The sequence below is a fragment of the Salvia miltiorrhiza genome, chromosome 5, assembly GCF_028751815.1.
Source record: "Salvia miltiorrhiza cultivar Shanhuang (shh) chromosome 5, IMPLAD_Smil_shh, whole genome shotgun sequence".
Classification (NCBI taxonomy): domain Eukaryota; kingdom Viridiplantae; phylum Streptophyta; class Magnoliopsida; order Lamiales; family Lamiaceae; genus Salvia; species Salvia miltiorrhiza.
The window spans coordinates 25,781,431-25,798,384 of NC_080391.1; the positions used below are offsets into that span (position 1 = coordinate 25,781,431).

Genomic DNA, 16,954 nt, shown 5'->3' on the forward strand with positions numbered 1-16,954 from the left:
GACTCCAGGGCGTGCTACCAAACAACTATGAAAGCGAAAAGCCCGTCCTTATAGCAATTACAGCAAGAAGCTCCGTCCCATTCGAAGGCGAATGATACTCTGCAGTGCACTCAAGACATGAATCAACAGGCGGAGCACTATAATCGAGCTGCACGAACGAAGAGACCACGCAGCCTGATCGAGGAGGAGATGGTGGAGATAGATGAAGTTCAAATTAATGCTAACTTTCCAGACCACAAAGTCCGGATTGGAGCACAACTCGAACCAGAGCTCAGAGAGAAGCTTATCAACTTCCTATCTGATTATTACGATTGTTTCGCTTGGTCCCATGAGGACATGACGGGGATTGACCCTAAGATTATTGTTCACAGGTTGCAGGTCGCCCCGGATTACCCGCCGAGAAAGCAGAAACGGAGAAAATTTGCGCCAGAAAGGAATCAAGTAGTAAATGATGAAGTCACGAAGCTCCTTAAGAATGGACTGATCCGGGAAGTCCACTATCCTGAATGGCTCGCAAATGTAGTGGTAGTCAAGAAAAAGAATAACAAGTGGCGGGTATGCATTGATTTCTCTGACCTCAACAAGGCGTGCCCAAAAGACTCGTTCCCACTGCCACACATCGACATGCTAGTGGATGCGACAGCAGGCCATGAACTGATGAGTTTCATGGACGCATATTCGGGATACCATCAGATACGGATGCACCCTGACGACGAGGAAAAGACGGCCTTCATGACCAATGTAGCATTATATTGCTACAAGTATATGCCATTCGGGTTGAAGAACGCGGGAGCAACCTATCAGCGCCTGGTCAATCGGATGTTTGCAAGTTTGTTGGGGCAAACAATGGAAGTCTACATTGACGACATGTTGGTCAAGTCCATCCACGCGAAGGACCACATTGATCACTTGAGGGAGACGTTTGAAATTCTTAGAAAATACAATATGAAGCTAAATCCTACTAAATGCTCTTTTGGTGTCAATGCAGGGAAATTCTTAGGTTACATGGTTACTGAGCGGGGAATAGAGGCAAATCCGGCTCAGATTGAGTCAATCCAGGGAATTCCTTCCCCCACTTGCGTGAAGGACGTTCAGAAATTAACAGGAAGGATAGCCGCATTAAGCCGCTTTATCTCAAGATCATCCGAAAAATGCCACCTCTTCTTCAACACCTTGAGGAAGTCAAGAACGTTTGAATGGACAGAAGAATGTGAGGAAGCGCTAAAGCAGCTCAAGCAATACTTGACCAGCCCACCTTTACTCGCAAAGCCGAAAGACCACGAGACCTTGTTGGTCTATCTAGCCGTCTCTGATACAGTCGTCAGTGCCGTGCTGGTCAGAGAGGAAGATGGGAAACAATCGCCAATCTACTACGTGAGCAAATCACTACTCGATGCAGAGACCCGATACAGCCAGCTAGAGAAGTTGGCCCTCGCATTGGTCCACGCAGCAAGAAAGTTACGTCCGTACTTCCAGTGTCATCCGATCATAGTTGCCACCACGTATCCCTTAAAGGCCATACTACATAAGCCAGAACTATCCGGTCGATTGACAAAGTGGGCAGTGGAGTTGAGTGAATACGACATCACATACAAACCACGGACCGCACTTAAATCTCAGGTATTAGCCGATTTTGTTGTTGACTTTGCACCTAACCTTACTATACAGGCCGACAAAGAGTTATGCTATCTGACGGAAGAACCCGACCAAACAACTGGAACTTGGAAACTGTATGTTGATGGATCCAGCAACGTACGAGGGAGTGGACTTGGAGTCGTCCTCTCATCACCACGAGGAGACAACATTGAGCGGTCAATCCGATGTGATTTCAAAACAACCAACAATGAGGCTGAATATGAAGCCATGATAGCTGGACTCGGACTAGCTAAAGAAATTGGGGTAAAACGCATTAACGTATTTAGTGATTCTCAACTTGTAGTTAACCAGATGCAGGGTACATTTCAAGCCAAAGATACGAAAATGACGGCTTACCTGGGCAAGACGAAAGAACTCCAGTCGTGCTTTGAAGAATTCACCATCAATCAAGTGCCAAGGGGGGAAAATAGCCATGCTGATGCTTTGGCCAACCTAGGGTCAGCAATTCAGACTGCACAACCTAAAACCATAACTATCACTTGCCTTCAATATCCAGCAATACAAAGAGACGAGGCCGAGGAACACGTGACTGCAGTATCAGTCGGACAAACATGGATCACCCCCATAATGGAATATCTCGAGAGAGATATACTCCCGAAGGATAGGAATGAAGCACGTCGGCTTAAAGCTCAAGCAGCACGGTTCTGCATCATCCGAGGTAAACTGTATAAACGTTCATTTACCGGTCCATACTTGAAATGCATTAACCCTGCAGAAGCAAGATACGTCTTGTCCGAGTTACACGAAGGTGAATGTGGCAATCACTCAGGAGGAAGAAGCCTCGCACACCGCGCATTAACCAGCGGTTACTATTGGCCCACCATGAAAACTGACGCAGCTGATTATGCTAGAAAGTGCGACAAATGTCAACGATTCGCCCAAATATCACACATGCCCCCGGAGCCCCTGACCGCTATCACTTCACCATGGCCATTCATGAAATGGGGGATGGATATTGTAGGCAAACTGCCCACCGCACCCGGGCAGAAGGCTTATATGTTGGCAGTAACAGATTATTTTAGCAAATGGATAGAAGCAGAGTCTTTCCACCAAGTGCGCGACAAAGAAGTCAAGGGGTTCATATGGAAGAACGTGATCTGCCGGTATGGGGTACCCAAAGAGATTGTCACGGATAACGGATCACAATTCATCAGCGCGGACTTTCAGGACTTTTGTAAGTTCTGGAATATAAAGCTGAGCTTCTCAACACCAAGATATCCTCAGGCAAACGGACAAGCGGAGTCTTCCAACAAAACCATCATGAACACCCTGAAGAAACGGCTAGAGAAGGCCAAAGGCAAATGGGCAGATGAGCTACCAGGCGTATTATGGTCCTACCGAACAACTACAAGAACATCGACAGGGGAAACTCCGTTTTCCCTTGCCTATGGGATGGAGGCAGTAATCCCAACAGAAAACGAAGTACCCACCGCCAGATATGAGCTCACGACAAACAACGAGAATCAAGAAGCTATGTGCCACGAGTTAGATCTCCTCGACGAGAAACGGAACACAGCCAATATCCGATTAGCATCGTATCAACAAAGCATCGCCAGGCACTACAATAAGCATATCCGTACCCGCACGTTCAAGCCGGGTGACTGGGTGTTACGAAAGGTGTTCCAGAACACCAAGGAAATAGGTGCGGGCAAATTAGCCCCAAATTGGGAAGGACCATATCTGATCACCAAAGTGGTTGGACATGGAGCATACAAGTTGCAATCGACAGACGGACGTGACATCAACAACAGTTGGAACGCCATCCATCTCAAACAGTATCACGCTTGATCCCTACACTTCTACTTTATTTCAAAAGGTCTTCCGAGATCAACTCAATTTACTACACGATTACTGACCTTTGCATGCAGGTCAGAACTACATTCGGGCTTGATCCCTTAAATGGGTATGTAGGCAGCTCTAAGGAGCGCAGCCCCCCCACCCCCTCCTCACCCGGGGGGACAAAATTTTCATTAACAAGACGAACGCTCGTCTCAACCCGAACGTCCCGAATTTAGCCTTAAGTTTAAACAACTAAAGTCTAAATGGGGGGACAAAATTTTCATTAACAAGACGAACACCCGTCTTACCCTGAACGTCCCGAATTTAGCCTTAAGTTTAAATAACTAAGTCTAAATGGGGGAGAGAAATTTTCATGAACATGACGAACACCCGTCTTACCCCGAACGTCCCGAATTTAGCCTTAAGTTTAAATAACTAAGCCTAAATGGGGGAGAAAAATTTTCAGGTCAACGGCGCACACCCGTCTTACCCTGAACGTCCCGAATTTAGCCTTAAGTTTAAATAACTAAGTCTAAATAGGGGAGAGAAATTTTCATGAACATGACGAACACCCGTCTTACCCCGAACGTCCCGAATTTAGCCTTAAGTTTAAATAACTAAGCCTAAATGTGGGAGAAAAATTTGCAGGACAAAGACGCACACCCGTCTTACCCTGAACGCCCTGAATTTAGCCTTAAGTTTAAATAACTAAGTCTAAATGGGGAAAACATAGGGGAAAAATATTATTGTCCGGCTCGGCCCTACCCGACAGTGCTCGATTGCCCAACGCAGCCCCGCTCGAAAAGCGCTCAACTACGCAGCCCTGAGACTCGTATCACATCTACTTGTCTTGGTTCAACAGTTAAGTCCGAATAGGTAAAGAAAATATACAAACACTCGAATATAAAACAGTCATATATAGCCGATCCAAGGGGCAAACCCCCCGGCGATCCGGACACTCCGGAAAAATCATTCTCGTGATTACAATAAAAAGTTTAAGTCCAGCCCAATGGCATAGATTTAAACTAATAAGAATCCAAGGATGCATACACCCTATGCAAAATTAACAAAGTCTAAAGGCACGAATACTTAAATTACACATAAGATATTAGGGGCACATACGCCCAACCAAAGCAAAGTTAAGGAAATGACAATATCATGCGTCGCCATCAACGTCGTCTGGAGTGGCCACCCCGGAGAGCTTGTCCTGATACGCCTTCCACTGTCGAATGTTCTCAGCGTTGTCCCAAGTCTTGTAAGACCCGTCCAAGACCTGCTGACTCATATCAGCCCGGGACTTGAGTACAGCCTCATGGCAAGCATCGGTAAGCTCTAGCTCCCGATTTTCCTCCATTTCCGCCAGTTCAGCCTTCAGACGACTGATTTCCTCATCTTTCAAAGCCAATTGAGCCTGAAGAGACGCTTCCAAGGACTCCAGGTCCGCCTGGCCTTGCTTGACCAACTTCTGAGCTTCCACAAGCTCGTTCTCTATCCTAGCCTTAGCAGCACGAACATCCTGTAGTTGCCGTTTGTACTCAAGCCTAGCCTGCTTCACAAAGATAGCATGCTGATAGTGCTACAAGAAGATATCAAAATACCACAAGTTAGTCAATAAGAATAACATGTCAAAGGAAAAATGAAAACAAGAGACAAGTTTTATTACCGCGAAGGCCGAAGAGGCGAACACGTCATAGGCTTCATCCTCCCCATAGTTGTTCAAAACAGCTCGATCCTCTTCAAGTAAGAGCTTTTCGAGCTGACCTGACAGCGCGTTGTACTCGGTATGAACCGAAGCACCAGCAGGTAGAACTACGTGAACAGAACCATCGGATAAGCAACCATCATCAGGTGTGGGAATCCGTTTCCGCGAGGAGCGACCGGAAAGGACGTCAGATCGCGGTGCATCAGTCGCAATAGGCAGCTCTGTTGGCACACTCGAGCTTGATGCCTGCTTCTTCTTCTTCCTCTTCAGTTGTCTCGCCACGAAGGCGTCAGTGTCGACCTCATTCGGATTATAGTGAAACTTCAATTCAGCCATCCAATCGTCTGCATATACTCGTTGCTCCGGGGTCAGTTCAGCCAAATTTTTATAAGCCTGTTTCACCCGCAAAATTTCCAAAGAGCGGAGACCTACCACGACACTAGTTTCAGCAAGAGTTTTAGGGATGAATGTACCTTCCGGAGGAGCAGGGACTTGAGCCCAAATCGACGACTGCTTAATGTTCAAATCGTGAAGAATAACCCTCCAACTCCGATACGGAGCAGGGTATTGAAGAAACCGGTTGTTCCGTTCAACCAAATCCAACACTACAGGGATAGTTTTCAAACAACCTGCACACAAAGATAATCAAAGTGTTAGAAAGAATAGCATAAAGAGGAGGATGAGAAGCATAAAAGACTCCACCAATTCTAACACTCACTAGGATTAGACCAAACAGAAGGGACTCTCTTCCCTTCCGGAATACACAAAGCACCGTATTCAACGAAAAAATATTTACTCTTCCAAGCCCTTTCACCATCATCCATGTCCGTAATCAAAGGCTCACAACCTTTATTCCTACATAACTTGTAACGACCTTTGTCCTTTGGAACTTTCAGAAGATTATAAGTGCTCTTTACATCGGCGATGGAGATGTCGAAACCATGTAATTCACTGAATACCTGTAAACTCAATAACAACCGCCAAGAGTTTGGCGTAAGTTGCCCGGGCGAAAGGCAATGATAATGGCAAAAATCAATAACCAAGCGGGGTAGAGGAAGCCGCATTCCCTGTTCGAACGGTGCTTGATACAAACACACCCATCCTGGAGCATAGAAATTTGCTCGCATTTGCCTACCCGGAGCATGAAGAGCGACATGATTCGGAATACTGTAGGACTTCCGAAGGACGTGTAGTTGCCGCGTGTCCTTGAAGAATGACTCGGGATTATCGTTAAAGAGGAACGACATTACTGGCACCGCCTCTGGAATGAGCCCTTCACTGTGAACTCCAAAACCACTACCACCATCGTAACTACCGTGATCACCCTGCCAAACTTCAATCTCTCGATCCGGGATGTCCGCGCTCTCGTCAGCACAATAGTCTATATCATCAGACGGGAGCTGCATCCTACTCGATGAACCAACCGAACCTCCCCGATTACCCAACATAGCACGCAGATATCCTAGAACAGGATAAATTCTAAAAGTTCAAGTAAACGTATTACCCCGATCACCCGACGACATAGTTGCAAAAAATAAATAATATAAAGTTCGATAGACCGGTTCGCCCGATCGCAAGCTACCCGCTTAGCTACATGTGTACTAGAAGCAGTTTATGTAAAGGACCGACACCCGTAACACCCCGAAGATATGAAGTGACTACATAAACATTCCAAGGGGCGTCATCTACGCGCTAAGAGTTCAACCGTATCAACCCGAAGCACCCAATTATACTTAGAAAAATGAAAAACATGATTCTACAAACTTAGAAGAACGCATGTAAAATTACTTGCATGGATCAAACACTATTTCTACAAACGAATAATCGAAGTCATTCAAAAGCACAATACGACGAAGATTATGAGTATCCATGCTTAGAACATGTAAAGAACATTCGAAGAAGGTTGAGAGAAAAAGACCAACCTCTGAAAGCCTTCCAAATATCTTCTCTCTACTTCTTTTCCAAATGCTCCCAAAGATCTCTATTGTTTGGTGTGGGAGAATGGGGGACAAGTTCCCCACTATATAAGGGTAAAAAACATGAAGACATGGTGGCGGACTTCAAAATTTTCGCTCCACCACAATTGATAAAAAGACATACATCCACAAATATATAAATAGTACATTAACTGGCAAAAACAGCACCTGCTACTTCGCTTCACTATATAAGAGTCGCCGGTCCCGTAGACCCGACGACTCCCACCCTGCTTCATTGTGGAGGAGCCGTCGGTCCCATAATAGCCGACGACGCCGACCTTCGCTTCAATATAGAAGAGCCGTCGGTCCCGTAGAACCCGACGACTCCCACCTTGCTTCAATATGGAAGAGCCGTCGGTCCCGTCGAACCCGACGACTCCCACCTTGCTTCAATAGGAAGAGCCGTCGGTCCCGCAGAACCCGACGACTCCCACTTCGCTTCCCAATGAAAGAGCCGTCGGTCCCGTAGGATCCGACGACACCTACTCTACATCACTATGGAAGAGCCGTAAGACCCAACACCTTTCAACTCTCTTTCACTATGTAAGAGCCGTAAGAGCCGTAAGACCCAATACTCTCCAACTCTCTTTCACTATATAAGAGCCGTAAGAGCCGTAAGACCCAATACTCTCCAACTCTCTTTCACTATACAAGAGCCGTAAGAGCCGTAAGATCCAATACTCTCCAACCCTCCTTCACTATGTAAGAGCCGTAAGAGCCGTAAGACCCAATACCCTCCAACTCTCTTTCACTATGTAAGAGCCGTAAGAGCCGTAAGACCCAACACCCTCCAACTCTCTTTCACTATGGAAGAGCCGTAAGAGCCGTAAGCACCGCAAAAGACGTCTCTACAAGATAAATTGCACTCGATAGTTGAAAGAATTTCAACTATTGAATGGGGGACAAACTGAATACACTCTTTCAAGCATTTTGACCCCATCAACCTGCTGCATCAAAAATCCCCATTTTCAGGGCTCTACCCTATCGACCCTATCATCCAACAAATCTACGTTTCAACTTCAGAAATAACAAAAATATGTTTCAACTCCAGAAATAACAAAAATACGGCGAACTGAATAAATCAACAAGAAATAATATCATTAGGTATTCATCTTCATCCAACGAAATTTTACACTGATTATCTCCAGCTCTAATGAGCAATACTCTCCAATAATCTTCAAAAGATTGAAGATTTAAAAAAAAAAAAAAAAAAAAAGAAGAAGAAGGCAGAAAAAGATCCGCTCGATTCTACAACTGCCGCCGTCATCTCCAGAATCCGGCGAAGCCTACGTCGCCGCAGCTCATACCAGCGCCACCTTCACCTCTCGTCCCGTCGGACCGCGCAAAAACTGCCCGAGAATCGCCGGGAAAGAGCCGGCCGCCACTCACATCTCCGGTCAAATTCGTCAGATCTACAACAAAAACGAGAATAAAAGGAAATGAGAAGAGAAGAATTTGAAAAAGGGATCGGAGAGCTCTCGGACACACTTACATTTTGTAAACAGCCTGATAAGCGGCACTTACACAAATTCGTTTATCCTCTCTCAGGGCCTCGATCGTCGCCTCTACCCGATATCCGACGGAGATCGCTGTGTCCGACCTTTGAGTCGGCCTCGAATCTCCGGCCAGATCCAGCAGACAAGGGACGCCCGCCAATTTCTCCGGTCACCATCGTCTTCTCCCGAAACTACCATGGCTCACTGCTGCCCCTAAAGGCAACGACATTTCAAGGCGTCTCCCCTCTTTCTCGTTCCGACGAAGTCATACGAAAACGGCCTGGTGAGCAGGACAAAACGGGACCTGACCTTTGCTCTGTCCTTCCCCCTGGCCTTGGACCAAAGTAACTGGTTCGGTCTCCGGCGCCCTAGTAGGAGCCCGACCTGAGAAGAAGAAGCTAAACGAGTCGGGATAAGACATCGGAAAGAAAGGTGGTAAAAAAGCTCCGCTGACAACTACCGCCTCCGCGAACCGCCGCGCCGCCTCGTCGTGCGCCGAACTCCGCCGCTGTCGAAGCATCCGCAGTAGCAATAGCAGTCGCCTCTCATAAGCCTAACCTATAAGCGGCGCCCCCTTCATTTGTGGTCAAGTGAAAACCTAAAATTCAAATGGGCCGATTAGGAATGCCCTCCCAACTCAATTCCAGGCCCACGAAAATAGGAAGCCAATTTACATAGTCCACGGGCCATTAAAAATTCTAGCCCAAAGCTAATATGCACAGTTGCATATAATTACAAAGCTAACAAATTACAAGATCGAGAAATAAATACATGCGGACCATTTATTATACCCTGAATCAATATGTTATCGCAAAATTACAGATTCGGGAAAATCTCCACTCGAGAATTTACAGATCACCCCGACAGCGAATCAAGCTATTCAATAGTTTTACTCTCCAGTCGAGAACAATTCTGACTAGAGAGTGGGGGACAAACTGTAGTGGGCATTATTCGTAATAGTCCAATTAGTAAAAATTATAAGGCCCAACGGGCTAGCTGGATAAAACGGTTCATATCACGCTCATAGCACAAGGCCCAAAGCCTAACCTATATTCGGGAGGTACGTGAAACCGCCGCAGAAAAAAAACCCTAAACGTGCCAGTTACTTGGTGGTCAGGTCAGACGAGAGTCGCGGGAGAACGTTTCCTAAGAAGTCGGAACTGCTAGGGTGGTAACGGGAATTCTAGCAAAACCCTAACCCTAGCCGCCTCCCGGCACGTCCGCAACATATATATCTATCAACTCACTAATGAAAGGAGACATCGACAATCACTCATATCCACTCTTGCACTCGCACACGATCTCTCATTCCCGATCTCCCCGCTCTTCCGTTCCGCCTCCACGCTTACAACTTTCTAGGGTTCCGATCGTCCGACTAGCCCCGCTAGCCCGAACGACCGTCGCCCCTTGATACGCCGTCACTGAGATTGATACTCATACTTACGACCTTTCACTCTGTTGATCTTCCGCTCTCCCCGCTCTTCCGTTACGCCTCCACGCTCTCAACACTCGAGGGTTCCGATCGTCCGACTAGTCCCGCTAGCTCCGACGCCCGTCGCCCCTTGATCCGTATTGCTCATTAGCTCTGCCTCCGACTACTGGTTCATCCCGATCATCCGGAGAACTCCCTTATTACTACCTTTTCTCTTTCTCTTCTCCATCGTTTAATTATTGTCATTACGTTACTTACGTTATTACTTATATCAATTCACTGACTTGAGCGTCGGAGGCCCTTCCATCGACACCCCCACCGGTGCTCTTCGGAGGGCTCTAACGTTACTTGTGGTCTCAGGTTGCTAGTGCCCGTCGATCCTGACGTGACTGACGTCACTTCCGTAATTGTCGGATTCACCCCCTACAGGTATGGATCGTATATATCCAAACTCATACTCGCGAACTAAATGGATAGTGAATTATTACTACGAAGCTATCCGTGGATATCAAATTCCCCTTAAACTCGCACTTATTAGGATTGGGTACTCGTGGATATTTGTTACCCACATGTAAATTGTCATCCCTATTTATGAGATCAAATTTAAATATAGCTCGACCGTATTAAATCAAATGCGATTGTCAAAATGGACACAAGCCGCCGCCGCCTCCTCTTCATTATTATTATTATTATTATTATTATTATTATTATTATTATTATTATTATTATTATTATTATTATTATTATTATTATTATTATTATTATTATTATTATTATTATTCTATCTGTTCCTGAAATGTATATTTATAGATTTTTTTATTTATATCCGAAATGTATATTAATTTTCTTTTTAAGTAAGTATACCCACATAATCCATTAAATAATATTTTATTATTCTTCATTTAGTATTACTGTAAGTTTCGCTTAATTTCACTCATAATTTCTTGTAGTGATCATTTTATTACTATAATAAAAATGTTATATTTATTTACCGTACAACACACTTAATTAATTTTTTAAAACTCCTATAATTCTCAAATAATTATGCATTTTCGAGAAAAATTGAGTATTACTCCACTGTGGATATTGCCATGAAATTACTTCCAACACCGTCAATCGTCATCCGGATTCCCGACAAAGACTTGTGTCCAAAATCTACATCTACAAGAAATTGGAGAAGAGAAATATAACACCAATTAAAAATATATATCTGAGAGATATTTTTTATTGGTAAAAAATTACGAACAATGAATTGTTTTTAAGTTGACATTCTAGATACAATAGATGTGTGTCAACCCCAAGATATTAAACAATGCAATTTGTGACAGGTTATTAACCATGGTTTTTTTATGAAACAATTTATGCTCTAATATTACCTCATTTGTTTTTTTCACATAATTCCATTACAAATAATATATTGAATAATATTTTCATATTCTTTTTATACTTATTTGATTCGATAATTATGAGTCTCACTTAATTTTCTTGTAAATTTAAAAAGACAAATTTTAATTTGAAATCAGTTTCACAATTAAATGGATTTCAAATTAAATGATAATTTTGTAATTTTAATAAAATTGATGATTTATTTGTAAACTATATTTTTTTTTCTTTTTATATCCTTTTTCTTTATTTTCTTATTTTTTATTTTTTTTTCTAAAATTGTGAAATTCGACTAATTATAAAATACTATTTAATATGCATATCAAATTAAAGATTACGATAAGGGCTTTAATCATATATTTTATGTAAATATTTAATTTGAAATGTAAAAGTTATATTTATTTAAAGATTAAAATTTAAAAAATTCTCTCTCTCTCTCTCTCTCTCTCTCTCTCTCATCTTCTTTTGAATATATCTGTTTTTAATTATTTATTTATTTTCATAATATCAAATTTTATTATTTTAAATTCTTCTTTAATTATTTTATTTTTTTCAATATTCAGCTCAAATATATTTAGTTAAAATTAATTTTTTTATTATATTTATAAATATGATAATTAAGTTGATATCGATTAATATATAAATATAGAAATATAAAGATATTTCGCGTGCATTGCACAAGTGCAAATGCTAGTTAACATAAAATAACTAATTTAAATAAATGATATATTATCATTACTAGAGTTCTAAAAGATATATAGTTGCTATCAACAGAAGACATGAAAGAAAAATATATAAATTTGGAATTTAAATTATTAAAAATATAAAATCTGAAGTTAAAAAAATCACATATGATTAGAGTATCTCCAACGGGGCTCATGAAGCGGGCGCGAGCTCGCTCGCGCGAGCCCCCTACCATTGTCGCGCCCTGCCGGTGCGAAGCGAACTCGCAATTGCGTGTCCGGTGCATGAGGGAGAGAGAAAGTGTATGTATCACACGTACCATTAAAAAAATATATTATTTATAATTGATTTTTTTTTATAAAAATCATGTCAAACTTAAGTTTTTAATTTTAATTTTAACTAAAATGTAGCTTCACTATTAATAGTGTACTATACAGTGGAGAGAAACCTATATATTTTTCAATGTGAGATTAAATATAAAATCAACTTTTTTTTTTTGGTCAGAAAAAGTGAATATATTAAATGGGTACCAGAGGTACCAAAGATCATAGGTCACAGATGACAAGCTACATCATAGACAAAACACACGAGCACCACACATTGAGGCTCACATCAAGCTCAATAATTTTAAATGCTTTATTCCAACTCCAAAGTCGAGTTTTAATCTCTTGAACCAAAGGATGAATCTCCCAAACCTTGCCTTCAAACCGACCTTCGTTCCTTCCTTTTCAGAGAAGCCAAATAGTGCACATCCACAATGCTTTAAGGAACAAACATCTCTTCTTCCCGCCGCCCAAATTGGAAAAAGAAAGGAAATGATGGATAATACCTTGAGGCCGGACCGTACTAATCCCGAGCCAAATCTGGATCTCATCCCAAACCATCCCCGCTTTGGGGCAAAGGAGAAACAAGTGATTTGCTGTCTCCAGATTTGCCACGCACGAACAGCGGAAACTCTCCTCGATACTCATCGGAATATTCCTCTTCAATAGTTCGTCACAAGTCGGAAGTCTATTTTGAAGAAGCCTCCAAGCAGTAACCTTAGACTTGTGAGTTGCTGGAACCTTCCACACCTTGTAAGTAACTTTTTTTGCAATGTTCGACATGGATCTATTGGCCGCGCTTTCCATCAGGATGTCATAAGCCGACTTCGTAGAGAAGACTCCGTGTGTAGTTGCCTTCCATTTCCAGCCGTCCGTCATTCCTGCATTCAGAGAGAAGGAAGAAATATTCGATAGCAGAATGTTTAGCTCCCCAAGGTCTCTCCCGAACAATTCCCTCTTCCACTTAAGATCCCATATCCATTTCCCGTCCTCCCATCTCCCATAATCCCGGATAACTGCTTTTTCATTAATGCTCAAGCGAAAAAGCCTCGGGCAAACAAACCGCAAAGGTTTATCGCCTACCCACCTATCCGACCAGAATTGAGTATTATGACCATTACCGACATCTCTAGACAGATTATCCCAAAACCACCCACCACTATGTTCCCCCCCCGTAATCACAATATTCGGCCACCATCCTCCTTTTCCGTTTCTAACTCCCGCACACATCATACCCTTCTCTCCCCACTCCAAGTCACCATGAATCGATCTCACAATTCTTGCCCACAGCAACTCCTTTCCCCCAAGATACCTCCAAATCCATTTCAACACCAACACCCTGTTGAAACTTTCTAAATTCCTAAAGCCCAAACCGCCGTCATCTTTTTTGGCACAAAGATCACTCCATTTCACCCACGAGATTGCTTTTGAGTCCCCATTCCCCCCCCCCCCCACAGAAACTTACCACAGATAGAATTGATCACCTTTGCTGTTGTCTTAGGAATGTACGAAAAGGACAATTGGTAGATAGGAATCGCCTGTAAAACCGCCTTCACCAAGGTAATTCGCCCTGCCAAGGATAGCTTTCGATTCTTCCATCCGATCACTTTCTTTTTAATTTTTTCCTCCAGGAATTTCCAGTCCACCACGCTTCTACAACAGGCCCCAACTTTAATTCCAAGGTATTTGAAGGGCCAGTTTCCAATCTTGCATTGAAGGATATCCGCCATCCTTGAAATACTTTCCTCCCCCATCCTATGACCCACCAAACTGCATTTATTGAAGTTAACAGCAAGACCGGAAAGGAACTGAAAAAACTTGAGAATTCTCTTCGCTACGATCACATTCTCTTCCTTCTCATTGAAGACCAAAATTGTATCGTCTGCATACTGGAGATGAGAGATTCTTACTTCCTCTTTACCAATCACGGCAGGATGGAGTAACTGCTGATTGACAGCACGTTCGATGAGAAGATGAAGGCCTTCAGCAGCTATAAGGAAGAGAAACGGAGACATCGGATCTCCTTGACGTAGTCCCCGTTCGAGGCAGAACTCTCCAGATGGAGAACCATTAATCAAGACATTTGCCGTTGCCGAAGACAAGCAACCTGTGATCCACCGCCTCCACAGGGGATCAAAATTCAGCTGCTCTAGCATGACGTCGATGAAATCCCACTCCACAGAATCATATGCTTTGGCGAAGTCGATTTTCATAAATACTCTACTGATGCCCCTTTTCTTCGCCTCAGCAATCATCTCATTCAGAATCACTACCCCGTCAAGAATGAACCTCCCTTTGATGAAAGCGCTTTGATTCTCACCGATGATTGAATCCATAACACCTTTCATCCTTTCAGTAAGAGTCTTGGCGATAACCTTGTACATACTGCTGATCAATGAGATTGGTCTATAGTCCAACAACGAACAAGCTTCTCCTTTTTTGGGAATGAGAACCATAAAAGACGTGTTGCACCCGCGAGGGATTTTTCCATTGGTATGGAATTCTCCCATCACCCTCAGAAGATCTTCCTTGATAATCTCCCAAGACTCTTTCCAAAAAGTGAGGTTGAATCCATCCGGACTTGGGCTTTTATTTCCTTCACACTTCCAAATTGCTGCTTTGATTTCTTCTTCCCCAAACGGTCGTACAAGCCATTGTCTTTCCTCCTCCGACAGTCTTCGGTTGACAAAATCAGGTGGAAAACCAGGTAACACTCTCCCTTTCTTCTTGAAGAAGGATGCGAAAGAATCTTTAACTCTACTTTTAATCGAGGTTGGATCTTCAATCCATTGGTCTCCGAACATAAGACCTGCAATTTCATTTTTCTTTCGTCGTCCCACAATAGCTCGATGGAAGAAAGAGGAATTGACATCTCCTTCCTTGATCCAGTTAACATTTGCCTTCTGTTTCAGCACGCTAATTTTGTTTTTGATGATAAGAAAGATCTGAGCTTTAATCTCGTTTCTCCTCATCACTTCAACTTCATCCAACCCAAAGGTATCATCGAGGACATCCAATTCCTGTAGTTCATCTTTCAGAGATTGTATTCTGTGATCAATGTTCCCGAAAGAAGATTTATTCCATTCCTTCAGCTTTAATTTGAGCCTCTTAAGTTTCTCCTTAAACACAAAGCAGCCCCAACCATTATCAGAACACCCCTCCCAAACTCTTTTCACAACCTGAAGAAATTCCGGGTGAGAAGTCCACGCGTTGAGAAAGCGGAAAGGTTTCGGTCCCCAGTCAATAGTCTTTGATGAAAGGAGGATTGGGCAGTGATCCGACACAGATCTCTGTAACCCCCGACCGAACGTTGACTCCCAGACTGACAACCAACAATCATTAACAAGGAAGCGGTCCAATTTGCTTTTGCATGCTCCGTTAGGTTGATACCACGTGAATTTCCTCCCCTGTAAGCTGATTTCGGACAAATCACACTCTCTAATGAAAGAGTCAAAAGCCCTCATGTCAGCACAACCAAAATCCGCCCCCCTACCGCATCTTTCATTCGGCTGTCTCACAGAATTAAAATCACCAAGAACACAAACACTGACATCCACATTTTGGTTCACAACAGAACTAATCATATCCCATAAAATCATTTTCTCCTGACCAACCAAAGGAGCATAAACATTTATGAAACAACATCGATTATTACCTTGTTTCCAGATTCCATTGACAATAACAGCACCTCTGGTATCCCATTTGCTAGTTGCCACAAAGACCTCTTTATTCCATGCACTAAGAATGCCACCTGATCTTCCTTCTGAATTTCTGACAGCAATTTCGTAGTTATCTGTTCCCCACCATGCGTTGCATATGTTCTCGGGGAAAGTTTCCATCTTAGTTTCTTGAAGACAAATCATATCAATTCTGTGAAGCTTGATCAAATCTCCCACTGCTCTCTACTTCACCTTACTCCCCAGACCTCTGATATTGTATGATATCAGATTCATAATTCCCTTTTATCGTCTCATAGACCGTTGATTGCTTCTATCTTCTCACTTTGATACCCTATCTGATGTGCAATCTCTTCCTCATTGAGGTTGCTAGTAAAACCCAATTTTTTTGCAAAATCCCAAATCTCCATTCCTTCATTTTCGCATAGACTCGCCCTTCCCCCTTTAAGATTAGGTGAATTTCTATCGACGATCTCTTTTCCATTTCTGTCGAAACTTTTTGTTGAATCAATCTCTGCTATAAACTCTCCCCATTTTTTTCTTTCGTCTTTCTTATAAAACCTTTTCTGATTTTGTTTATTATGATTGCAAGACATAAAGTTGTTCTTGCTTCTGCTGCTTCTCATATTTCTACTCCTCCGATTTTTACTCTGATTGTCTTGAAGGCCTCGACCCAAAGATGAGTATTCCTCAGACCCACTCCCAACGCTGGCCTCACCTGCCGTTGATTTCTCCACCTGTCGATCTTTATCATCTTCGCAGCAACGACCCACCTCTACTTCATCCAGTTTACCTTCTGTGGGTGTAAGAATCGGTGCTCCCAATAGCCCTATATGCGGTATCTCT

General features: G+C 43.0%; 1 protein-coding gene across 2 annotated transcripts; it reads right to left on the reverse strand.

The window, feature by feature from the left end:
* Window positions 1–4,337: 4,337 nt before the first annotated feature.
* Window positions 4,338–6,620, reverse strand: LOC131024260 (uncharacterized). Of its 2 annotated transcripts, XM_057953781.1 has the most exons (3): window positions 5,611–6,618; window positions 5,099–5,481; window positions 4,338–5,011 (listed from the first exon to the last, which is right to left on the reverse strand). In XM_057953781.1, exons 2-3 carry the CDS (start codon window positions 5,471–5,473, stop codon window positions 4,592–4,594), a joined length of 795 nt encoding a protein of 264 aa, XP_057809764.1. In that variant the 5' UTR covers window positions 5,474–5,481; window positions 5,611–6,618; the 3' UTR covers window positions 4,338–4,591. The 2 variants fall into 2 exon arrangements, with proteins under 2 accessions (XP_057809764.1, XP_057809765.1); XM_057953782.1 differs by having other exon boundaries at window positions 5,099–6,620.
* Window positions 6,621–16,954: the final 10,334 nt, after the last annotated feature.